Below are 27646 nucleotides of genomic sequence, written 5' to 3' on the forward strand. Positions count from 1 at the left end.
TCAAATCCTGATACGACACGACACTTCGCATAATATCATCTTTCAAGGAACAAAAGCTATTATCTCTCATCAGACAAATCTCGAAATTCCTTGAGTACTTAAAGTTCAATACAAAGAAAAGTAGCACACGCTTCATAGCTAATATCTGATCTTTTGAAGATCATCTTGTGCTACTGATTCTTACACTCTTCACAATCCTTACATCACTTATACTTTATCTAGAAGAGTTTGAAATCTGAAAAGAGTCTTGTCAGAACTTTGTGTTTAGCGTTTTTGTGAGTTGAGAAACTAAGAGTTTCAGTAGGCCGAGGTATATGTCCTTCTGAAGTGGGTGTGTACAAGAGTTGTACTGTAATATCCAAAGACTTTTAGTTATACCTTCTGGAAACAGGAGAAGGAGAGACGTAGAAGAGTTTATCTTCGAACTTCCATAAACAACTGCTGCCTACTGTTTTATTGTCTTTCGACTACTTCATCAGATTGTTTCTGCACGTTTTATTGTAATCAGGTGAAAGTATTCGCACAAGATAAACTACTATCCCTAACAGGATTTTAGTACCTCATCAGAAAAGAAAGAAAAACGAGTAGAGTTTATTCACCCCCCCTCTAAACTCAACTTCGATCCTCAACACATTTTTCATTAATTTTTAATAACATCATCACGTGCATCGCACGGGTTAAATACTAGTTTTCATAAAATCACAGTTTGAGCAGTCCCACAAAAATGATCATAACTCACTCGTTTTTTGTCCAAAAATTACGAATTTACTGTCAAATCAAAGGTTTCAAAAAGTACTATGTTTTATATGTTGAAAACCTTTCCAGAATATCGACCGAATTTTCGTAGTAATCGAAATGACAGCAGACACATTTTTAGATCTAAAATCATTTCAAACGTTTTTGCTCAAACCTTTTCACAACATATATGGATTTTCACGCATAATAAAAATCATAATACATAATATGACGAGATCGATGCAGAAACAATAGAATATACATACCTTGATCTTTAAAACTATTAAACGACGATACCTAAGCGAGAAGGATGCGAGGGTTGCTCCGAGAAGAACGTGGCATGATTTTCTTGAAGAAAAGTGGACGAAAATTGCTGGAAAATTGAAGAGGGAGGGGGCGGCTGCTTGCTCTAAGAACCCTAACTTTCCTCACAAGAAAATGGAATGGAATTCAAATGGATTGTGGGTGTGTGCTGTGGGTGTTGGCCGAGTGTGTGTGTGTGTGTGGGAATGTGTGTGTGCTTGTGTTTTCTTTTAATTTAGGGGAAACATTGCTTAATAAAATAATTAACAAGCTAATAAAATGTTAAACCACAATAATTATACTAAATCCCATAATTTAAAATAAAAACACACAAATGTTAAAGTTTAAAAGTTTAAAATCTCAAAATCATCTAATAAATTAAATTAGGCTTTAAAAATGCTAAAAAATAAATAAATTATTTAAAATGTCCCAATCCTAATTCCGTTCTCTTTTCCTCGATCACGTATCGAATAATCGCCTGAAACATGAAATTCAAGAAAACTGTTTAACGTGTATCACATAAACATAAGTAATTTAAATAATGCAAATTCATAAATCATGCATCTCTAAAATCATTTTAAACTTAATTAAATAATTTAACAATTTAAATAAATGCATTGGTTTTACGTGTACTGAATTTGGGCTCTATAATTCCTCCCCCACTTAAATAAATTCCGTCCTCGAAATTAAATCTTATAAAACAGTTCCGAGTAGCGATTCCTCATATCTGTCTCGGCCTCCCAAGTGGCATCTTCCATTGATTGATTCAACCACCGGACTTTGACGAACTTGGTCGCTTTGTTCTGAAGTCTCTGCTCCTGTCTGTCTAAGATTTGACGGGTCTCTCCTCATACGACAGATCTTGACCCAATTAAAATGGATCAAAGCTCAAGACATGCGAAGGATTTACTATATAGTACTTCATTAGCATTGAAACGTGGAACACATTGCGCACACTAGGGCTACACGATAAGCTAGTGTCTCAACTTTGTCAAGAATCTCGAACGGTCCAATAAATCTCGGACTAAGCTTGCCTCTCTTCCCAAACCTCATAACACCCTTCATAGGTGCTATCTTCACAAATACGTGATAATCTAAAGCAAACTCAAGATCCCTTCTCCTCTTGTCAGCATAACTATTTTGACGACTCTGGACGGTCTTCATCATGTTTCGAATCTTGACCCCAACATCTATAGTCTGCTGAACAATCTCTGGACCAAGTTCTGATCTCTCACTGACTTCATCCGAATGAATCGGCGATCTGCACTTTCTTCCATACAGTGCCTCGTAGGGAGCCATACCTATAGACGATTGGAAACTGTTGTTGTAGGTAAACTCCACTAGAGGTACCTTCATTCTCAATTCCCGTGGAAATCAATCATGCAAGCTCTCAACAAATCCTCCAAAATCTGAATCACACGCTCAGACTGGCCATTTGTTTGAGGGTGAAATGCTGTACTGAATAGCAACTTCGTCCCCATGGTTGTATGTAAACTCTTCCAAAAAGACGATGTGAACCTCGGGCCCCTGTCGAACACATTAGAAACTGAGATCCCGTGCAATCAGACTATCTCTCTTATATAGAACTTTGCATACTGAGTCATTGAGAAAGTAGTCTTCACTGGTTTTGCGTTTTTTCTTAAATTCTTGCAAGCGCACGATGTCAAGTTATAGTAAAATGTAATTTTGAATGCAAGTGTCGATCCCACGAGGAATGTATATAAAAATTTAGGTCAATGCTTGAAATTAAAATATTCAAGACTTTATCAAAAAAGATCAATAACCAAATTGGTTTGTTTGAACAAATTAATTAAAAACAAAGGATTAATCTAATCACTGAATTGAAGAATAACAATTAGAGAAAATATCTAGAGAAATGATTTCACTAAGTTTTCACGACAATTATTCCCAGTTAAATTTATATTCTTGAATTCCAATTATTTAATGACCAAGAATACTTAATTATTTTATTCCCCCTTTCCCAAGTGACGAATAAATTGTATCAATCAAACTTCGATTCAATTATTCCTAATAAAATTCAAGTTAAATTGATAAATACAAACGATGTTCTTACCTAAGCCTCGCTAAAGTTATACGCCTTCTGAACGATATAAACATTCAACGATGTGTTTCTAATGATCTACAACCATAGCCCCTCTCCCGAGTTATAGAATTAATCAAACAACAAACAATTTATGGACAATAAATTGCAGAGAAATAAACACAGAGAAACACAATTAAATATAAAATGGAATTCAATCATATAAAATAACCATGTCAAATTATCGTATCCAAAAAGCTACATCATTCTCTAGAATGAAAATTTAGTTCATCACAAAATCCAAGCGAAAACAAGACATATTTGTAGTTCTAGACATCGCTACACAGTAGAATATAGAAAGCGAAGGAAAAGATAACAAATCCGAAGTATCGTCTCCGTCCCCGGATCCGTTGTTCTTTGTATTTGTGACAGTTCTTCGCACTCTGAATCTTTGTCTCATGATCTTGCGCGGTCGCGTGCGCCTTTCTGCTCGCTGGCCATGTATGTGTGTGCGTGGTCACGCGCGAGCTTATGACTGTGGCTCATGTCTGCGCGCGCACGATCGTGCGTTGAAGTGGCGCGGCCGCGTGCTCTTCTCGGGTCTTCAAGTTCTTTTGTGCGCGTACGGCTAAGCGTGAAATGGCGCGGCCGCGCGCGCACCTCTGTCCATGGGTGTGGTCTCGGCTGCGCACTATCTGTTTTCTTAGTCCAATTGGTTTTGTGTCCACTGTTGCGACTTTGATTGTTGCACTCCCAAGAGCAGGTTGTCCACACAAGTAGTATAATTCGGTGAGTCCGAATATCGTATCCACAGGGAAGCTAAGGTAATTACAAGTCCACTACAATGTCTTTTTGTTTTGTTTTGGTTTTTGTTTTTTTTTTAATTTTAATTGAATCTTTAATGGGTAAATTTTAATTGTTCAAATTTTAATAAGTAGTTGAGATTAAAGGATCCACTCTTGGTATTATAATAAAGTTAACATTAACGAACAATATTGAAATCTACTTAATAAAATGGTTCCAATATATTAAATAATCATATTTATATTATGTTATAAATTATTATCTTATAAGCATATAATATATACCAAAACTTATAAATATGGTCAAGTATTTATTGTGCTATATATATTTGTAAACATTAAATCAAGGTATCCACTTTAAATGGTTGGTAAAACCAAACAAACATTTAAATGGTACCAATGAATTAATACTATGGTATATTCATATATAATAAATCAAGGAATCCAAGTTAAATAGTTGGTAAAACCAAACTAACATTTAAATGGTTCCAAGAATTTAATATTATAATATATTTATATATAATAAATCAAGGCATCCACTTTAAATGGTTGGTAATACCAAACTAACATTTAAATGGTTCCAAGAATTTAGTGTAACATATAGCAACAATAAATCAAAACTCCCACTTATAAGTAGGGTATAAAAATGCTTAAAAAAAAAATATAACATAAACAATAAATAATGATTAAATAATATAAAACATAGATTCTTACCTTTTAATAACCTTATTATCATGCCAAGAGCTTCACCTTATCATCTCAACTTTAGAAAGTTAGCTATTCATCATTCAAAGTGTAAAACTTTGAATATGAAATTAACATGCTAATTATATTTAAATGAAGACATAAAAGAAAAATATAGAGAGAAATATTATGAACTCAAAGGTTTGTTCATAGAATGAGGGATATATCAATACATTACAATGCACCTCTATTTATAGCCAAATTTGGGGAGACAACCACAAATAAAATATTATTTTTTACACATAAGTCTTCATTGGTGTTCCAAGAAATTAATATTATATTACACATCACTTTTGAAAATCTTCTTCTCCGAATTTGCTTCTTCACATAAAGTTAAACATGTGGATAATTGAGTTGTCTAGTTGTGGTATTTTTTTCAGAATATTTGACCAAGTAATTTGAGAGATATGGTCAAAATACTATAGCATGGTAAAACTGCCACTCCTTTGGTAACTTTAATTGTTGCTTAATTTGATCTCACTTGTGAGAGGATTTTTATCTCATGCTTGGCAACAATATTGTAGATCTTATAATCAACTTTCTACATGTCCAAGAATCATCTTAATCTCATTTGCAACGCCAAGGTTATTCTTGTTTTATCGAACCTGTAAAAAATAGTAAAAACTTATAATTACACAACAACTTATATTTTATACAATTTATTATAAAACATATAATATTTAAACATTTAATAAAACAAAAACTATATATTTATATTATAAAACATTTAATTAATGTACAATTTTTATGTTTATCACACCTCCCAACCAGCTTATTGCTAGTCCCTAGCAATTTAAGCGTTAATAGCAATACAAAACATATTGATTAATTTAAATAGAAATGTAATCAGAACTATCTAAGTGTTTAAATTAAATTTGAAAACTGTCAAAGTTATATCAAGATCATCATAATTATAATTTATGAAATAATTTGAGATGATTAATTCAAAGCTTATTTCAGGTAGTTAAATGTACACGGCCTTCAGAAATTCTTAGTAAGAGTCTCAACTCCATATCCTCATAGGTTAATAAATGTTTCAATTTATGGCAACGATTTCTCTCATGGAGTTGGAATACAATTAAATGCTCAGAAAAATGGTTTACAGAATGCAGACAGACAAACGAGCCAAACTAATCAAAAGATAGGAAATCCATTGATTTAAAATCCAGTTGTTCTTATTATATATATTTTTTTCCTGATTTTTTTTTTTTTTTACATCATTGAATCGAACTAAGTTTATGCTTCTTGACCACATATTTATTTAATTTGTACAATGTATTTCTCTCTCTCTTTCTTTTTTTTTTATTTGTATTTTTATGAGAGAAAAATGGGTCGCAACATATAACTTAAATTACATAAATCTTCAACATCATTCTTTTTTTTTTTTTTCTTCGCTTTTTTTTTTTCAGGAAATATCAAATTTTTTTTTTCAAAATAAGAACTCAAGATCTAAACAATTGATAGCCTCTCCGATGATCAATAAAGGCTCGCAAGCTGTTTTCTCAATCCTCTCCACTCATTCACAAAATATGTGTGAGTTCAAAAATTTTAGGCACTCTTATAAGGTATATCTTGGGCCATATACTTTAATACCTAATTTTATCACAATTGTTAATCACTCAAAAAGATTTCATAAATCATATTTTTATATTGATCAGAATATTAAAAATGACCTTTTTTCAAATAAAAATTTAAACATTCTTAAATAGATTAATGCATGTTCTAATTTAAATCTTTCAAATATGTAATGTATGATATTTTTGCAAAAATTACTAAGATACAAACAATAAACATGGTTTTATTTTAAAATAATATTTAATTTTTTTTTTAAAATTTGTTTATTTTTTAAATGTGTTCTCCCCCCAATCAGAATATGACATTGTGCCTAATGTCAAAATAGCTATTAATAAAGAGTACATAATGAAAGAGATATCACCTGGAATTTTATTGAAGATAACAAACTGAAACAAATGCAAACCAATCCACGACTTTTGAATCAATGATCCAACTTCCTTTTCTTACTGCTTGATTGCGACCAATTGTTCTTTGTTATCATCGGATCAGGCTTATGAACAAAAGCTTCCAAATCATCAATTAATTGATCGGCAGTCGAAGCACAAATGAGCATCCGTCGTGAATTTTCTGAAATGAAATACTGTTCCACAGCTTTATCAAGAAATGTCAACAAACTGTCATAATAATTATTGATATTCAACAAGCCCACAGGTTTATTATGGATATTAAGTTGTGCCCAAAAAACAGTATGAAAAATTTCTTCTAATGTACCAAAACCACCTGGTAGTGCGATAAAAACATCAGAATTTTCAATCATTTGAGTGATTCTTTCATACATAGAAGAAACTTTTAATTCCTCCCCAATCGTAACACCTGTAATATTTCCTTCAGCTAAAGCTATAGGAATAATACCCAAAACCTGACTACCTCCAAGATGAGCAGATGTTGAAACAGATCTCATTAACCCAATATTACCTCCCCCATATACCAAGTGAATTTTTCTCTCAGCCAATATCTTTCCAAGATTATTCGCTGCTTCTAGAAACACTTCATTTTTTCCAGGACTCGACCCACAAAATACACAAATATTTTTCAATGTTTGTGCAGAGGATCCAGCCATGTTTTTACTTTTTTTTTTTTTTTTGTCTGCGAAAATAGAAAGAAAGATGAGAGATTTTATAGGGGTAATATGTTATCATGACAAAACTATGGGTCACAGCTGTAAACAGAATAAATAGTAAAAACAATAATGACACACATGCATATAAACAGTAGTGTGATTGTGGCTCACAATTTTCCTCTGGTTTTACGTCCAGAAACGGCTTCAACGCCTTCTATGAGTCGAGGATATGCTTCCCATCCAATTTTCTTATAAATTGGCAAACAGGGTCTTTTTTAGTCAGATTCCCAAGACTATGACGCTCATCTTGAAATTTTTTCCATAAACGGAGAAGTTCAATATGCACATGTCCACTAGAATGCGTCTCAAGAGTCAATAAGATGTTATCTAAAGACTCCTTACTCAGCCCGTTCTTAATGAAATCAATTTTATCTTTTCTATTATTGGAAACACATCCCAAAGATCTGCATCGTTTGTCACAAGTCCATCTTGCACACTTATGACAAACCCCTAAACTTTTGGCCCTTCGTTTTTTCGCATAAGTGCTTTTTCCTAATCCAGGCAAATACTGAATGAGCAATGATTGTGGAACTTCTCCTCCTAATCGGACCTTAGCTTCAATTACACGACGAATATCTTCTGGAATTCCTTTTTGCATTAGCAATCTCAATCTTTTACACCTTCCTGCATAAATTTTTCTTAGAACATTTTCAGAAACAGAGGAAAAATATTTACAAATTTTTGAGAGAATTTCATCCATTTTGAAAAAGAAAAGAAATTTTTTTTTTATTTTTTTATTAACAATTGTGGGAAACTGATTTAACCGACTATGAGAGTCACGGAGTACCGTTATCCGCCATTTAACCGGGAAAATAAAAAGATTAAGGAAACCTGAAATAAAAACAAACAAAATTAAATCCAACATAAAAATTTAAGGATCAGAAAGAGAAATAAACTCTTCTTGAATGATTTCATTTTCCAAAAATGGTTTAAGCCTTTGTCCATTCACTTTAAAAACATCACCATTTTTAGGATTTTCAATATCCACAGCTCCATAAGGATACACATGCTTTACAACATATGGGCCTGTCCATCTTGATGGTAATTTTCTTGGGAATATGTGAAGTCGAGAATTATAAAGCAAAACTTTTTTACCAATCTCAAAAGATTTTCTAAGAATTGTTTTATCATGAAATGATTTGATTTTTGCTTTATAAATCCTTGAATTCTCATACGCATCATTTCTGAGTTCATCAAGTTCATTAAGTTGCAATTTACGCAATTTGTTGGCATCATCTATACTTGAATTTAAAGTTTTGATTGCCCAATAAGCTTTATGTTCCAATTCCACAGGCAAATGACAATGTTTTCCATAAACCAACCTATAGGGAGACATATTCAATGATGTTTTAAAAGCTGTTCGATATGCCCAAAGTGCATCATTAAGTCGCAGAGACCAATCTTTTCTATTTGAGTTAACAGGTTTTTTTCCAAAATTTGCTTTATCTCCCTATTAGCTAATTCAACTTGTCCATTTGTTTGAGGATGATAAGGAGTTGTTACTTTGTGAGTAATACCATATTTTTTCATTAATGAAGCAAATGGTTTATTAACAAAGTGAGTTCCCCCATCACTTATCATAGCTCGAGGAATTCCGAATCTACTAAAAATATTTTCTTTCAAAAATTTGATGACGGTTTTATGATCATTTGTTCGACATGGAATTGCCTCTATCCATTTGCAAACATAATCAACTGCAACTAAAATATACAAGTACAAGTATCCAAACGACGGTGGAAAAGGTCCCATAAAATCAATTCCCCAACAGTCAAAGATTTCAATTTCAATGATAGGATTCAAAGGCATCATGTTTCTTTTTGAAATTGCACCCAATTTTTGACAATTTTCACAGATCTTGCAGATTTCGTGGGTGTCTTTAAACAAAGTGGGCCAATAAAATCCACACTGCAAAATTTTTGCAGCCGTTTTCTTTGAAGAAAAATGTCCTCCGCATGCTTCTGAATGACAAAATTTAATGACACTACTTACCTCATTGTCGGGTATGCAACGTCGAAAATTTTGATCTGGACAGTACTTGAACAGATACGGATCATCCCAATAAAAGTTTTTTACCTCATTCAAAAATTTTCTTTTATCTTGGGAACTCCATTGCGGTGGCATTTTTCCTGTCACAAGAAAATTTACTATGTTAGAAAACCAAGGTGTAGCAGTAACTGAAAATAGATGTTCATCAGGAAAATTATCGTTAATTGGTGTCATTTCAAAAGATGATCCTGTTACTAGTCTCGATAAATGATCGGCTACGACATTCTCGGTTCCTTTTTTATCTTTGATCACAATGTCAAATTCTTGGAGCAACAAAATCCATCATATCAGTCGTGGCTTTGCATCCTGTTTCGTCAACAAATATCTAATAGCAGAATGATCAGTAAACACAATAGTCGTTGATCCAATCAAATAAGAACGAAATTTATCTAATGCAAATATTACAGCAAGTAGTTCTTTTTCAGTTGTGGAGTAATTCATGTGAGCATTGTTTAAAGTTCTACTTGCATAATATATCACATAAGGCTTACCGTTTCTTCTTTGACCCAGTACTGCACCGACTGCATAATCACTCGCGTCGCACATGATTTCAAATGGTAAAGACCAATCAGGAGGTTGCATGATAGGAGCTGATGTTAAATGTCGAATGATTTTATCAAAAGCATTTTGACATTCTTGAGTCCACTCAAATGCAGTGTCTTTTGTTAAGAGGTTACAAATGGGTTTAGAGATTAAACTAAAGTCCTTTATAAACCTCCTATAAAATCCAGCATGTCCCAAAAATGAGCGAATTTCTTTAATGGTTTTTGGAGGGGATAAATTGGCAATGACATCAACTTTTGCTTTATCAACTTCAATTCCATGAAATGACACGACATGTCCCAAAAAAATTCCAGAAGTAATCATGTAATGACATTTTTCCCAATTTAAAATAAGTCCTTTTTCCTCGCATCTTTTTAAAACTTTTTCCAAATTTTCAAGACAATTATCAAATGTATTCCCAAAGACAGTTAAATCATCCATGAAAATTTCCAAACAATTTTCAACCATGTCGCGAAAAATGCTTAGCATACATCTTTGAAATGTTGCAGGGGCATTGCATAATCCAAATGGCATCCTTCTAAATGCAAATGTTCCAAAAGGACATGTGAATGTAGTTTTATCTTGATCTTCGAGTGCAATGGGAATTTGATAATAACCTGAATATCCATCAAGAAAACAGTAGTAGGGATGACCTGCTACTCTTTCTAAAATTTGATCCAAAAATGGTAATGGAAAATGATCTTTTCTAGTGGCATCATTTAATTTTCTATAATCAATACACATCTGCCAACTAGATGGGACTCGACTTGTTAACAATTCACCTTTTTCATTTTTTATCACTGTGATGCCAGATTTTTTCGGAACTACTTGTGTTGGGCTTACCCACTTACTGTCAGAAATAGGGTAGATAATCCCAACATCAAGTAGTTTGAGAACTTCAGTTTTCACAACATCTTTCATGTGTGGATTTAATCTCCTTTGTGGTTGTTGAGATGTTTTTGCATTTTCTTCTAAATGAATTTTGTGTGTGCAAATTAGTGGATTAATGCCCTTAAGATCTTTTAGTGTCCAACCAATTGCATTTTTATGTCTTTTAAGCATATCAACTAATTTACCTTCTTGATCACTTTCTAGTTTGGAAGAAATTACCACCGGATATGTTTCATTTTCTCCAAGAAATGCATACTTCAATTCTTCTGGCAAGGGTTTTAACTCCAATATGGGTGGTTCGTCTTTGTTCTCATATTTTGCATCAAATTCTTTCTCTGATCCTGTTAACGAGTGATACCTGATAAAATCATCAAGATCAATTTCAATATTTTCTTTAACAGTTTCAATTGAACAAATATCTAATTGATCACGAGTACTCCCTTCTTGAATGTTTTCTTCCACAAGAGTTTCAATAAGATTTTCATCTTCACTTTCATCTTCTTTGTCATGTGGTTGCTTACAAAGATTAAAAACATTGAGCTCCAAGGTCATGTTACCAAATGACAACTTCATTATTCCATTCCTGCAATTTATAAGAGCATTAGAAGTTGATAAAAATGGACGACCCAAAATTACAGGAATTGCAATACAAGCTTCGATAGGTTGTGTATCTAAAACTATGAAATCGACAGGATATACAAAGTTATCAACTTGGACCAACACGTCTTCTACCATACCTCTTGGCACTTTAACAGATCTATCGGCAAGTAAAAGTGTTACCGAAGTAGATTTTAACTCCCCTAGATTGAGTTCTTGATAAACTGAATATGGAAGTAAATTCACACTAGCTCCAAGATCAAGCAAGGCTTTTTTAATCTTTCGTTCTCCAATAATATAAGAAATAGTAGGACAACCAGGGTCTTTGTATTTCAAAGCATTATTATTTTGAATGATTGCACTTACTTGTTCTACTAAAAATGCTTTCTTTTTCACATTCAATTTTCTTTTCACAGTGCACAAGTCTTTCAAAAATTTAGCATATGATGGTACCTGTTTTATTGCATCTAATAAAGGAATATTAACTTTTACTTGTTTAAAAATATCATATATATCAGAATTCAAATTTGATTTTTTTGTATTTTTCAATGCATGAGGGAATGGTGGTGACACTGTCTGTTGAACCTCCTCTTCGGAAGTTATGGGTTCCACTTCCTTACCCTTTGAAGTTGATTTATCATCATCTTCACAAGGTTCAAGAATGGATTTTTCCACAACCTTACCACTTCGAAGGGTAATAACAGATTTTACCTGATCCATCGGTTGAGTTCCAGAAGTTCCAGTTTGTGTATGATGATCCTTGGGATTAGGCAGAGGTTGTGAAGGAAATTTACCTTTTTCATGAACATTAAGTGCAGATGCAAATTTAGCAAGAGTATCTTTCAAATCTGTCATGGTTTGAGCAGTTTGAGTATTGATAGACTCTTGCTTTGCAATAAAAGAATTCAATGTATCTTCCAAATTTCTTTTCGGTGGAGGAACATAAGGTGCATAATTTTGAAAATTTTGTTGATTTTGGAAATGTGGTTGCGGAAATTGTGCAGCATTATCATTCATCCAACTAAAATTTGGATGATTTCGCCAACCTGGATTGTAATTTTGAGAAAATGGTTCAAAATTTGGCCTTTTGAAATTGTTCAAAACATTGGCTTGTTCATGGAGACATTCTTTAAAAGAGGACAAAGTGGGACAATCTTTTGTAAAATGATCACTTGTATCACAGATGTGACACACAATTTCTTGAACAGATTTTAATTGACCATTCTTTTTCAATTCAAGTGCATCAACCTTTCTTGCCAAAGAGGTAAATCTAGCTTGAAGATCATGTTCATCTTTCAGAGTGTACATACCTCCACCAGATGTAGGAGATTGAATCTTTGAGGGTTCGATTGTACCTATAGTGTCCCAATTTTGAGCATTTTCAGCTAATGAATCGAGATACTCAATTGCCTCGTTTGGATCTTTATCTTCAAATGTTCCATTACACATAAATTCAACCATTTGCCTATCTTTAGGTGTTAAGCCTTCATAAAATTGAGAAACAACTCTCCAAATTTCAAAACCATGATGTGGACAAAGATTAAGCAATTCTTTGTATCTATCCCAACACTGATAAAAAGATTCTCCTTGTTTTTGAGTGAAAGTGATGATTTGCCTTTTGAAAGAATTTGTTCTATGAGATGGAAAAAACTTTTTCAAAAATTGTTGTTGCAATTCATCCCAAGTTCGAATGGATCCCGATCTAAGATTTTGTAGCCAAGTTTTAGCTTTATCTTTTAAAGAAAAAGGAAAAAGCTTAAGGCGAATGGTGTTCATGCTACAATTTAGATCATTATATGTGTTGCACACTTCTTCAAACTCTCGTAAATGCATGTATGGATTTTCAGAATCTAAGCCATGAAAGTTGGGTAAAAGTTGGATAATACCAGGCTTAAAATTGAAATGAGATGCATCAAGGGGAAAAACTAGACATGAAGGTGCACTAGTACGTGTAGGATTCATGTGATCTCTAAGTGTTCTTCGTCTATCATGATCATGTTGAGATTGAATTTCATCTTCATTTTCTTGGATGGGTTCTTCCGCCATGTTTGGTAAAAATAAAGGGTTATTTCGAATGAGTCGACCACTAAGTGTACGTGACCAAATGCTCATGCAAATGCAAATGCAAAAGAATAAAAACACACAAAAGCAATAAAAATTCAAATAAAGAAAAATAAACTATAAACAATATTAAATAGACTTGAAATTAAATTATACTTCCCCGGCAATGGCGCCAAAAACTTGTTGCGACTTTGATTGTTGCACTCCCAAGAGCAGGTTGTCCACACAAGTAGTATAATTCGGTGAGTCCGAATATCGTATCCACAGGGAAGCTAAGGTAATTACAAGTCCACTACAATGTCTTTTTGTTTTGTTTTGGTTTTCGTTTCTTTTTAATTTTAATTGAATCTTTAATGGGTAAATTTTAATTGTTCAAATTTTAATAAGTAGTTGAGATTAAAGGATTCACTCTTGGTATTATAATAAAGTTAACATTAACGAACAATATTGAAATCCACTTAATAAAATGGTTCCAATATATTAAATAATCATATTTATATTATGTTATAAATTATTATCTTATAAGCATATAATATATACCAAAACTTATAAATATGGTCAAGTATTTATTGTGCTATATATATTTGTAAACACTAAATCAAGGTTTCCACTTTAAATGGTTGGTAAAACCAAACAAACATTTAAATGGTACCAATGAATTAATACTATGATATATTCATATATAATAAATCAAGGAATCCAAGTTAAATGGTTGGTAAAACCAAACTAACATTTAAATGGTTCCAAGAATTTAATATTATAATATATTTATATATAATAAATCAAGGCATCCACTTTAAATGGTTGGTAATACCAAACTAACATTTAAATGGTTCCAAGAATTTAGTGTAACATATAGCAACAATAAATCAAAACTCCCAATTATAAGTAGGGTATAAAAATGCTTAAAAAATAAATATAACATAAACAATAAATAATGATTAAATAATATAAAACATAGATTCTTACCTTTTAATAACCTTATTATCATGCCAAGAGCTTCACCTTATCATCTCAACTTTAGGAAGTTAGCTATTCATCATTCAAAGTGTAAAACTTTGAATATGAAATTAACATGCTAATTATATTTAAATGAAGAAATAAAAGAAAAATATAGAGAGAAATATTATGAACTCAAAGGTTTGTTCATAGAATGAGGGATATCTCAATACATTACAATGCACCCCTATTTATAGCCAAATTTGGGGAGACAAACACAAATAAAATATTATTTTTTACACATAAGTCTTCATTGGTGTTCCAAGAAATTAATATTATATTACACATCACTTTTGAAAATCTTCTTCTCCGAATTTGCTTCTTCACATAAAATTAAACATGTGGATAATTGAGTTGTCTAGTTGTGGTATTTTTTTCAGAATATTTGACCAAGTAATTTGAGAGATATGGTCAAAATACTATAGCATGGTAAAACTGCCACTCCTTTGATAACTTTAATTGTTGCTTAATTTGATCCCACTTGTGAGAGGATTTTTATCTCATACTTGGCAACAATATTATAGATCTTATAATCAACTTTGTACAGGTCCAAGAATCATCTTAATCTCATTTGCAACGCCAAGGTTATTCTTGTTTTATCGAACCTGTAAAAAATAGTAAAAACTTATAATTACACAACAACTTATATTTTATACAATTTATTATAAAACATATAATATTTAAACATTTAATAAAACAAAAACTATATATTTATATTATAAAACATTTAATTAATGTACAATTTTTATGTTTATCATCCATTATTTTCTCCATTCCTGAAATGACAACAAAAACAAACCAAAAACGCATAATTCTGTTCGAAACAAGCATAATTCAAAATGGATTCTAATATAAATTAAGTTCCAATTTTGCACTTATCAAACCCCCCAAACTTGAACTTTTGATAGTCCCGAGCAAAATAAAATAAAAGAAAAAAATCAAGAAAAATTAACGCTAACGGCTATAGTAATGGATATGCAAAAAGTGATATTTGCCTCCGACGTATCAAATTTCATGTAATTCACTATTTCCCAGGAGTCACGTGCGTGTGTGATATGTCAATGTTCATTTACCCATTTGAATGTTCAAATAGAGTTATAATACCCATTCGTCTTACAGAATCAAGAAATCATCAGTTCAGTTCAACTCACACTTCATCAAAATATAAATTTGCATTCACAGATCACACAAGACTTTATCGGTGATTATTTGGCTCAATAAATATTCAACAAACATATACCAAAGATGAAATCACACCATGTGATGCTTGCATGCAAATGATTAAAGTCTATACGTGTTGACGATGTTTTTCAGGTATCCATAGGCTTGACTTGAACAACTTTTCTCCACTAGTATATTGGATAAATGTGACAAGGTTAATAGGTCTTGTAGGCTTGTAACGTTAGGCCACAGCTCACGGATACAATAAGAGGTATGGAAATCAAAATATCCTTCATCTGCCATATTTTCCTTTCTTCACCACTTTTGATTCATTTTTTTTAATCTTTTCAACTCCTTTTAGCACATTTAACTTTTTCTTTTCTTTTCAAGGAGTATTTGAATCATTACAACACCCATGAACTTATTTCTTTCAAAATTAGGTAGGACAATAAGTGTTTAAGCTTCATTAGGTAGTTGTTGTGGGATGTAGAATAGATACAAGTGGGGGCTAATTCTATATCATTGATATACACCACTTGATTTTTAGTAGGCTCATGATGGGACACTAGTGATATTTCGTGTGCATTTGGTAGGCTCGAAGGCTCAAAATGGCTCCAAAGATCGCCTAAATCATTCCTATGTCACATATTATCCGTATTTCGCCTCGAAAAGTGTTCAAGCAAATTCTAGATTTCCGTCAATCCATTATTCAACTCATACAAACTAATCACATGCATTTGCTCAACCAAAAATGATATACGAGGTAGGTACACAAGAAATTTTAAGCATCTCAATTAATTCGAAGCTCAAAGGGCTACAATTGATAGTAAACAAAGAACAAATGCCCAAAGATATTATGAAAAAATTGCCTAGAACATTTCTATGTTTGCAAAAGTGTTAGTCAATGTCATGCAAGAATTACATAAAATCAGATCTCCCACATCTATTTAGCATCACAGGCATGCAACTTGTCTCTCAGCAACGATAGTATCAACAAACACGACAGTGCAAAATAATTGTGACTCCTAAGTTATCATGAACACACATATATACTTCAGGACCGCAATTCACTTTTCATCATCGGCCACACCTTTTACTTATTCATGTCTCTACCTAACAAATCTAGCATGCAGTAAAATTCAAATTAACTATTGAGCAATAAAAAAAATGCAGAAAAAATTCTAACATGCAATTTTACCCCCCATCCCAAACTTAAAGTATGCATTGTCCTCAATGTATATAAATTAAGAATACATACCTCGCTCCCGAGTGTCAGAACTCGGGGCTCGAGTCATCGTTCTCAGTATCTTCAGCATCATCTTCCATGGGCTGTGGCGGTGATAGATTTGGTGGTGGGTACTGTGGTGGCCAGGCCGGATGTGGTGGAAAGGGAGCATCCTCGGGTCCAGTAGGTGGAAAACGATGGGCGAGCACCAATGTGAAGTCCATCATATAAGACATGAAAATACCAGTAGTGTGTCGGTGTTCGGCCAACTCCTGGCGCTGAGCCCGCATATCATGTTCCATTCGGAACATCCTGTCTCCCAAAGTGGCTCGAGGGATCGATGGTGGTGGCGGCGGCTAGCTTTCTCTGGCCCTCTGATTATAAGCTGCCCTAGCCTCCTGTCTTTCCAATTAGCTTTGAAAGCGCACGCGGTCTGCAGTATATACTGTGATTGAGCCCTTTGCTTTCAAAACCTGTTCATCTGCGCCCCATTGCACACCGGCTTGAAGACATAGTGCAGTGATAGTATGTGCACAAGGGAGGCTGACGGTCATAAGTCCCGTACCATCACGCATGATAAAACTGTTAATGAGCTTCCCCAGATCCACGGTCTTCCCAGTCATTATGGCTTAAATCAACGCCACTTTATCCTTTGTAATCTTTGTCTGATGTGAGGAGGGCATGATTCGTGATAGAATAAAAGATGCCCAACTGCGTGGGTCACGGCGTAAGTCAGATTTCTTCAAAGTGACTGGGGAGCCTTGATTCAATCGCCACTCTGCACCCTCGATGCATAAGCTCCTGATAATCGCATCGTAATCCACATTGCAAATAATCAAAGCATTATACTCGTCATTTTCAAAACTCGGCAGATTGTAGATAGCATTAATGGTTGCCGAATCGAAATAGACCAGTTGCCCTCGCACCAAAACTCCGTAGTCCTTGTGTTTGTTCTCAGATTAACATAAAATTCCCGGACTATAGATATAACTGCATCTAGCGGTGACTGGGCTATATCTAACCACCCCCTTCGCTCAATTTCTTCAATTATTGCACAGTCAGGGTACGTCAGATTTAGCCCTCTTTTTTTGATAATAGACCTAGACATAGTGCTCTCGTAAACTCGGAAGGATTCCTTATTCCAAAATCTATTAACATCGTATGAACGAGAAGAGGAAGCCACATCCTTCGATCTTTTTCTAGGTGGCATGATTATCAACAATATCCACACTTATAATCAACAAATATAGACACAATTCCACCTACAATTGCTTGATTTCTGAAAATTATACCCAAACAATAACAAAGTAAAAGAAATGGTAACCTTGAGTGTAGAAGATTAACTGTAGATGACACGCGGCGGTAGCAGGTGGCGGCTTGGTGGAGCAGCAGTGGCGGCGAGGCACAGTATGTAGGTGGTTGGAGGAGATGAGTTGTGTGAAGGTTGTTTGTGAGAGAAGGAGTTGTATTGAAGGAGTTATGGAGTAGTTTTGGGGATGGAGGTTTGTGGGTTGAGTGAATTTGGAGAGGATTTGTGAAGAGGATGAATTTTGGAGAGGAGAATGTTGGGGATGGCGGCTGTTTTTGAGGGAGAGGAGGGTTTTCTGAGTGACAAATCAATGGGTAGGTTATATAAAAAAAATCTGAACGCGGTGCGCGCGGCCGCGCGCGCACCTCTGGTCTCCTTCGATAATTTAGGGCGCGCGGTCGCGTGAGATGTCGCGCTATTGCGCACCTGCCTCTGGTCTGCCCTCGATGATGAGGTGCGCGCGGTGGCGTGAGAATTGGTGCGGTGGCGCGCGAGCTTCTGTGCTTGCCCACTGGTCCTGAGCTCGCTGCTGCGCGAGTTCTCGCATTGTGGCGCGCATGCGACTGTCCATTTTTCTTCCTTTTTTTTTTTATACCTATAAAAAAAATTAAATGATTCAAGTTAATACTTGAATAGAGAAAATTTAAATAAATAACTAAAAAAAATGAAATAAAATAGTAAAACGAATGCTACAAATAATTGTGGGTTGCCTCCCACACAACGCTTGGTTTAACGTCGTCAGCCCGACTGTCACCAGTCTGTTCATTTTGGTTTGTTCAACTTGACATTGTCGATATTCCTTACTTAAGTCCCATAGTAAGGCTTAACCCGCTGTCCATTCACCTTTAAGGTTCTCCTATCACTGCACTTTAGCTCGATAGCCTCATAAGGATACACTGCTTCCACAACAAATGGCCCTGACCAATGCGACTTCAACTTACCAGGGAATAATTCAGACGTGAATTGAATAACAGTACTTGCTGTCCCGGTTTGAGCTCCCTTCGGACAATGGTTTTGTCATGCCACTTCTTAGTCTGCTCTTTGTAGATCTTGGCATTTTCATAAGCGTAAATTGAATAACAGTACTTGCTGTCCCGGTTTGAGCTCCCTTCGGACAATGGTTTTGTCATGCCACTTCTTAGTCTGCTCTTTGTAGATCTTGGCATTTTCATAAGCGTCATTTCGGAATTCATCCATCTCACTTAACTGCAGCGTTCTAACATCTCCCGAAGCTTGCAAATCAAAATTTAATTTCTTTACGGCCCAAAATGCTCTATGCTCCAATTCCAACGGCAAATGACATGCTTTACCAAAGACCGGCCTATAGGGAGACATCCCAATAGGTGTCTTGAACATAGTCCGATAGGCCCACAATGCATCATCTAACTTAGTGGCCCAATCCTTCCGGTTAGTTGTGACAGTTTTTTCCAGTATTTGTTTAATTTCCCGGTTGGATACCTCGGCTAGTCCATTTGCCTGAGGATGGTATGCTAGGGCCACTTTGTGCTTCACACTATATTTAGCCAAAAGTGAGTTGGAAATTCTATTGCAAAAATGCGTACCTTCGTCACTTATGATGGCTCTCGGTGTTCCAAACCTTGTGAAGATTTTCTGATGCACGAATTTAACTACAACATGAGCGTCATTAGTATTGGTGGCGATTGCTTCCACCCATTTCGAAACATAATTCACAACTAATAAAATATAGGAATTACCAAAAGAAGGAGGAAAGGGTCCCATGAAATCTATACCCCAAACGTCAAAAAGTTCCACTTCCAAAACATTTTTCAGTGGTAATTCGTGACGCCTAGAGATGTTTCCTAACCTCTGTCATCTATCACATGATTTTACTAAAGTATAGCTATCTTTACACAAACTCGGCCAATAAAACCCAGATTGCAATACCTTATCTGCTGTTCGTGACGCTCCAAAATGTCCACCATATGGTGAAGAATGGAATTTCTCCAGAATTTGATGTGCTTCGATACCCTCCACGCATCTTCTAATCACTTGGTCAGAACACCTCTTATACACAAATGGATCATCCCAATAATAGAACTTGATATCATTGAGGAACTTCTTCTGATGATAGCTCAAATCTGGAGGAAGGGTACCACAAGACAAAAAATTTGCAATATCAGCAAACCAAGGAATTACATTGCTTACCTCAAAGAGTTGCTCATCTGGGAATGTTTCTTGTATTGTTCCCTCTTCTTTCCTATCCTCCAACTCAAGCCTCGACAAGTGGTCAGCTACCTGATTCTCACTACCCTTTTTATCCTTGACCTCAAAGTCAAATTCTTGTAATAGAAAAATCCACCTTATCAAGCGTGGTTTTGCATCCTTCTTGGCGAATAGGTAGCGAATAGCTCCATGGTCAGTGAAAACGATTACCTTTTTGCCAATCAAATAAGGTCTGAATTTATCGAATGCAAATACTACTGCAAGCATCTCCTTCTCGGTAGTAGTGTAATTTTGCTGTGCAGCATCCATCGTGCGGCTTGCGTAGTAAATCGCCCTAAACATCTTTTCCCTTCTTTGGCCTAAGACAGCGCCCACTGCATAATCGCTTGCATCACACATTAGCTCAAAGGGCTCCTTCCAGTCCGGCACTATCATGATCGGTGCAGTCACCAATGCCATTTTGATCTTCTCAAATGCCTGCAAACAATTGTCATCAAATATAAAGTCAGAATCTTTCTCTAGAAAATTACAGAGGGGTTTAGTGATCTTAGAAAAATCCTTCATAAATCTACGATAAAACCCTGCATGTCCTAAAAAGCTCCTTATTCCCTTGATGTTCCTAGCGAGGGAAGTTTTTCGATTGCAACGACTTTTGCTCGGTCCACCTCTAATCCCTTAGAAGACACTTTATACCCAAGAACAATACCCTCTTTGACCATAAAGTGAAACTGAAACGTCTGCCCTTTTATTGCCTTAAAAGTACTAATTTTTTATTTATATAAACACTCGATTTTCGGCCATAACATATAACACATGAAAATATTTTTATAAAATATTTTACCCCTTTAAAATAAAATACAAAACAACTAGCATTTTAAAAATCAAGAGCAATAGTCATAAGTGAAATCGTCAACTGTTTTGCCCAACCTAAAAAGCAATAAGTTTGAAAAGTATAGCCCATACTAAACCTCTCAAAAATCTCTCAAAAAAACATAAATAAATAGTCTTAAAATCTTTAACATAATTCATAAGTCATAATCGTAAATGCGGAAAAGTAGAAGCGCTGGTCCTCGGGTTGTGTGCCCCATCAATTCAGTCAATTCATCCCTCAAGACCTCCCTCATACCCACCTGCATCCATCACACCTAGTGAGTCTAAAGACTCAACACACCTTAATCTTGATAACGAATAATACATATAAAATCGCATGCAACAGTGAAAATATTTTTAGGTAAAAATAACATTTCATGATATGCACAAATAAACCTTAACATTTTTCCTTATCATGACATAAAACATTTTAACATGAACATAAACTTTTTTCCTTTTTTCTTTGTTGAATTCAGATCGTTAATTGTGACTTTCCTCAAACCTCAAAAGTCGATGGATCCATCTACATGTAACCACAGTACTAGGCGGCCGGGGACACCAGCAAAACTCTCACCGATCAACTGAGCCTTGGCCTATCATGATCGAATAGAAATACGATCGTCGGGGCTCCCTCTGAGGCCTTCTCCCCTCACGATATTCCCATTCTTACCTCAAACCTCATATTTGCAATATTGGAAACACGATCGTTGGGCTCCCACTGGGACCATCACCCTCACGACATCGCCATCATTAACGAATTAGTTACAATCACTTTATTCCTTCAACATTTTTCATTCCCATCACTTTAGAAAAATCATGAATAATATTTGCATTTTTTCATTTTGAAACCAAGCATGCAACATGTATTTTAAATATCTTCCCTCAATCATAAAAATCAAATAGACATTTAAAATCATAATTTAATCATGAAAATTTTATAGACAATTAAAAATAGTCATAATATCATAAAAATAGCATTTAGGGCACTGCCATGATCTTTACTAATTTTTAGGTGAAGAAAGACCGTTTTACCCTTGGACTTGACAATTTACGTTTTTGACTTTTTTCATAATTCCATTGACTCTAACATGTCCCAAATAATTATTTAAGCCTACATGAATTTTTCTATATTTTTATTTGGCTTAAATAGATGACTTTTAATTTAACATATTAATGCGTTTTAATCCCGAAAAAAATCCCAAACCTCAACATAAAATTTCCAAATTAAAAACTTAGATTTATAATAATTATTTAAGCTTAAACCTAGATTTTCATAATTTTATAATACTTAAAACTAGACGTTTCAATTAACTCGTTAAATAGCGTTTCGTGCGTCGATTAAATCCCGAATAAATCCAAAACTAGTTATTTTGATCCCAAATTTTTAACATAACATTTTAGTATTTATTATACCCTTAGGAGCCATGAAACACACCCATGGACCCATGATTCTATTTTTAGCCTTTTAATTTTCGTTTTCGACACCTTATCAAACACACCGAGCCATCTTCTAATTTACCCGAGCCACGCTCGAGCCACCTTGAGCCAAAACTTAGCCAACCCACTAGGGACCCTACTGACAAAGCCCAGCCCGAAAACCAGCCCTGGCCGCTCCCAAAACATCCTGGAACTCTACCTAAAATTCGGCACGTGTGTGTTTGTAGTGTTCTTGTTGAAGTGGGTTCCCTAGTTGCCTAGGACTCTTCCAGCCACCTACCACTGACTCCTCATGAGCCTAACTGACCCTAGACCAGTCCCAGACCCAAGCCACCCCAAGCCTAAGCCCCTGAACCAAGCATCAAGGTGTTGTACATAGACAGCACCTGCGCATCCCCTTATTTGCGAGAGTCCTACTTGCGTGGGACTCTTAGCAGCAGCCACCAACAATCCCTAGCCTCCCTGACCCACTTTGGACCACCCTGAGCCATCACCTGGACCACCCTAGCCATCGCCTGTACCACCCTAGCCAAGACCCTAACCCCTCGAAAATTGCAGCACTCGGCTGCACCAAAAGCATGCGAGGGAAGAGTCCATGTGATCATGGGCTCTTCCTAACCGCCTAGCCATGGGTCCTAGCCATGCTAGGACCCTACCAGAACCTAGGGTGACCCTTACCAAGCCCCAGCCATCCCTGGCCGAGCCCACCAGCAGAAACCCCTAAAGCCGCACCACTTGATCAAAGCCATACCAGAATTCGTTCCAGCTTGTTTCTGTGTGTGAGTGCAACCTGTTTGTGCGTTTTTTGTGTGCTATTAGGACCCTTAAACTTGTGAAAAATGTCCTTGATCAATACCCTAGTCATGGCAGCCCCTTAACCGAACAATAAACAAATTATTGGATTCAAAAATCAAGTTTCCTCATGTATACATGCAATAATCCGAAAATATTATGAACAATTTTTCATGTTCTTCATGTATACAATAATTCAAACAATAATATGATATGATGGGTGATAAAAAGGAGATGTTAAAACGCACGAAAAACCGTTGACGACGAAGAACGAGACGCAACTTTGGCTTGTTCTAACTTGCACCCTTCGAAAAATCCTTCCAAAAAGCTGTGTATGTGTGCCGTGTGTGTGGAGAGAATTTTTCAGCAATAAAAAGTGTGGCCGTGGGGTTTTAGATGCCAAGTGTAGGGTTTTCTAGGTGTTTAATATTTTAAATAGCTAATTAAATTACTAATTAGGCTTAGGCCTATTAAGTCTCTAAATTAAGCACATTAGTCTTAATTATGTTTTAAATAAAATATTAACAAAGTTTTTGTTTAAATAAATTTGTGAATTTATTAGCCGGGTTTGCCAAAAAGCTCGCATTTTGTTGAAAAGTCAACACCGATAAAATTTACGTCTCGGCGTATAAAATCACCTCAAAACCCGTTATTTTCAAAAATACTAAAAAACATCAACCATATTTTTAAATAATTATTTAATAAAAACATTTTACATTTTGTAGCCCTCGGTCCCCGTTCCTCGATCGTCATTCGAATAACCTTTAAAAATACTTTTTAATGCAACCATGTAGAAAAATTCAATTTTAAACATGCAAATATACACAACATAATTAATTAATGCAATTAAAACATTTAATTAAAATACAGGAGAATTTAATAACTGCGGGCATGTGATTTGCGTGGACTTTAAAATTTTCGGGGCGTTACAATCTTCCCCCTTTAAATTGAATTTCGTCCTCGAAATTTTCTTATCCTTAATAACCCAAAGTTTAGATTCAGTTCCAATATCCCAAAATCCACGCTTCCGCTGCGCTACCACTACAACAAAAACGCCGAACGACAACGAATAATAATTTTTTTCATTAGGTAAAAATTTTGTATCAAATTTCTTTTAATTTACAATAATAATAATTAAACCAAAAATAACAATCGAAAACAAAATATTTACCACGTTAACTCTGTGACTATGTTATGTTCAAAATCGATCATCCAAAATATGCCAAACGATAAACAAAAATTTTACAAATTTGAATTTAGTATTGCAATGGACCTGGATACATGTTCGTCATAAACGTGGCAATGTGGCAAAGTCCCACAATATCAAAATTTTCCAAACAGAAAATACGGATACATGCAATCTTTTGTCATCATCGGCCTCCTCAAACCTCATCAACATTTATGCATCAAAACCTTCCCCTGCCATTTCATCCCTGCCATATAATCCACACATAGAAAGCCCATTAAAAACCCATGTAAGAGATGAAATTGTAAGCAAGACATGCACTGGAAACGCAACTAACACAAATGGTGCATAGAGACGAAAATAAAGTCATAACTAATATATACTGAGGAAAATAGAAATTTCTGCATGACCTCCCCGTAAATAGGACATCCCAAAAATTTCCATCCAATACAAACAACATAAAGTTCCATTCTTATGATGAGAAAGTAAGCTGGCAAAAATCAAAACACAGATAATATCACTATTCACAAAGCACTTATTCAGTTGGTTCATTGTAACACAAAGCACTTCATCAATACTTTGCATACCTATTCGTAAATATAGTCTTGTATGAATTCCGCCCACTAGGATCGCACTTCATCAATCTCTTCCTTGGAATACTCAGTTTTCATGAACTGTGAACAAACAAAATGTTAATATTAGTAAAAAACAATCAATAAAGACATTGAAAAATGAGAAATACACAATGATTTGTGAATATTGAGAATATGTCGAATATTACAATTGAAGATATCGAGTTCTTCTCACTGGTAGCATTTTTTTCAATCATTTCTCTCATAAATCTCATAACTAAAAACCACATTGTTTCGAATCTGGTTGTCGTGGACCCTAATTTAAAAAAAAAAATTTTTAGTGATTGATACACAAATTGAAATAAACATTAATTAATGACAAGTACACATGCATACCTTTACTACTTCCCATATAGCTTGTTTTTTTCCCTTTCCTTTCCTTATTTGAATTAAACAATCTTACACTCCTGCATACATCATTAACAGTCAACATATGAGTGTTTTATTCACTGAATTAAATTTGACATAAAAACAAAATATTAAATTACATATCCACCACATATTTCTAGTCATCGTAACGGTTTCGATGACTAAGTGAATCCAACAATAAACCATCTCCTTGTAAGGATCGAAGACAGTGAGAATCCAATGATAACTATGCACAGAACACATAATTAGTGCATATAGAATCCAATGAGAACTATGCACAGAACACATATTTAGTGCATACAATTCTATAAAATGTCAAGAAAATAAATTAAATTTGATATTGTAATTTTGACTCACCCAACATTATGTGGCACTAAAACTAGTTGATTTTTTGATGCAACACTTAGTCTTTCATCCAAAACACTTGCTCTTTCATTCAAGTGTTCGATTTTAGCGTTTCTGTCAAGTTTGGATACATATGGCATGTATGGGATCGTGTGTGGATTGACAAATCTAAACTTGTCAGTCTTGTTGTCTTTTTTCATCTTTTTATACAGATGCCTACAATTTCCAACAGAATAATGTGAATATGATAAATTAATTAAGTTTATACAGCTTAAGTGGTCAACAAACAAAAGAAGAAGACTTACCACATGTACAAAACAATACAATTGGCAGATATTGGATCCAAACTATAGAAAGGAATGATGTCTTCAAGGTGCAGAAGTAGTTCGTAACTCTCGTCAAATAAATCATGATCAAAAAGCAGTGATAAAGTTTGTTCATCGGTTAGAGCACGTTTACAATAACAATACAAAATATGTAAAGATCTTGGCACACTTGAAGACAAACCAATCTTATTTATGTGGTCGACAATTTTCTTCTTTTGAAGCTTCTAAACATTGCAAATGTACATATGTTAGCTGCAATATTGAATTATTTATGGTACTTTAAATTTAAATATAAATTGACATTTACCTCATCTTGAATTACTACGAAGTGTGCTGGCCAAGCTACATGTGTTCCAACAGCATCACCAACAGTATCACATTCGTTTGGAATTGGAAATGGCAAATGTGCTAATTTTTCCACAGCATTATCAATGGATACGTGCATGCAAGTAATGGGTGATGGAGCACCATGAAATAATTTATCATCCGCATTGACTTGGACAATTGTACCGTAGGCAACAATGTTGGTCCTAGAGTCCAATGCCAATGCAACCGGCTTGCCCTAGAAGACAAATAATCATGTTACAAATTGATACAAATCATAGTTATGGACAATTGCAATAATCAAATACCTGCAGAAACTTAGCATTGCTCAAAGTTTTCACGTCATCATCATGCGAAGTTGCATAGTTCGAGACACTCTTTTTTATTTTATCGTAGATTTTTTACCCAACTTCCACCTTGACATCCCGCAAATAGGGAAACTGGTAAAATCCTCATACTCCTTCCGGTATAAGATACAATCATTAGGACAAGCATGAATTTTCACATAATCCATCCCCAAAGCACATAAGCTTTTCTTTGCATCATACAAAGATAAAGGCAATTCATTGTCATCTGGAAGCATTTGCCCAAACAAACCAAGTAAATCAGTGAAACTTTTATCACTCCAACTATATTTTGCCTTCAAGTTATATAATTTCACAAGTGCAGATAACTTTGTAAATTTAACACATCCAGGATATAAAGGTTTCTCGGCATCTTCAAGTAGCTTATGGAATTGGTTTGGATTCTTAGCATAACTATCATATGCACCATGTACCATACTTATAGGTTCCTCGGTAAAATATTTGCGTTCATCTTGCCCTACTCGATCACTATCATTCATTGAGTTCCCGAACTTAGATCTTTCGCCATGCCAAATCCATGTATGATATGTTAAATCTATACCATTACAACACAAATGAGCCCTTATAGTGTCAATATCTTTCGTCTTTAGATTACCACATTTTGCACATGGGGAAGGTATTGCATTCGGATTGTTAGCGTTTCGCGATGCAAACTGCAAGAAA

At 34.7% G+C, this 27646-nt stretch overlaps 1 protein-coding gene, 1 long non-coding RNA gene and 1 pseudogene across 2 annotated transcripts; all 3 read right to left on the reverse strand.

Annotated features, from left to right (window-relative positions):
• Positions 1-3337: 3337 nt before the first annotated feature.
• Positions 3338-17467, reverse strand: LOC140805416 (uncharacterized; annotated as a pseudogene).
• A 7278-nt stretch (positions 17468-24745) lies between these two features.
• LOC140806084 (uncharacterized) lies at positions 24746-25769 on the reverse strand. Its single transcript, XR_012112443.1, has 4 exons — positions 25591-25769; positions 25404-25510; positions 25210-25296; positions 24746-24869 (listed from the first exon to the last, which is right to left on the reverse strand). It is a non-coding gene; the product is annotated as an uncharacterized lncRNA (long non-coding RNA).
• Positions 25770-25976: 207 nt separating this feature from the next.
• LOC140805417 (uncharacterized) lies at positions 25977-27006 on the reverse strand. Its single transcript, XM_073161688.1, has 4 exons — positions 26927-27006; positions 26602-26856; positions 26274-26518; positions 25977-26184 (listed from the first exon to the last, which is right to left on the reverse strand). The coding sequence occupies exons 2-4, from the start codon at positions 26737-26739 to the stop codon at positions 25977-25979; spliced, it is 591 nt and encodes a 196-aa protein (XP_073017789.1). The 5' UTR covers positions 26740-26856; positions 26927-27006.
• Positions 27007-27646: the final 640 nt, after the last annotated feature.

Source organism: Primulina eburnea, chromosome 11 (genome assembly GCF_022965805.1).
Source record: "Primulina eburnea isolate SZY01 chromosome 11, ASM2296580v1, whole genome shotgun sequence".
Lineage (NCBI taxonomy): Eukaryota > Viridiplantae > Streptophyta > Magnoliopsida > Lamiales > Gesneriaceae > Primulina > Primulina eburnea.

Coding starts and splice junctions, on each gene's coding strand:
- LOC140805417 (XM_073161688.1), bottom strand. CDS start 26,739: ATGCACGTATCCATTGATAATGCTGTGGAAAAATTAGCACATTTGCCA. Junction 26,519..26,601: donor TCGTAGTAATTCAAGATGAG/GTAAATGTCAAT, acceptor TGCAATGTTTAG/AAGCTTCAAAAGAAGAAAAT. Junction 26,185..26,273: donor TGTATTGTTTTGTACATGTG/GTAAGTCTTCTT, acceptor TGGAAATTGTAG/GCATCTGTATAAAAAGATGA.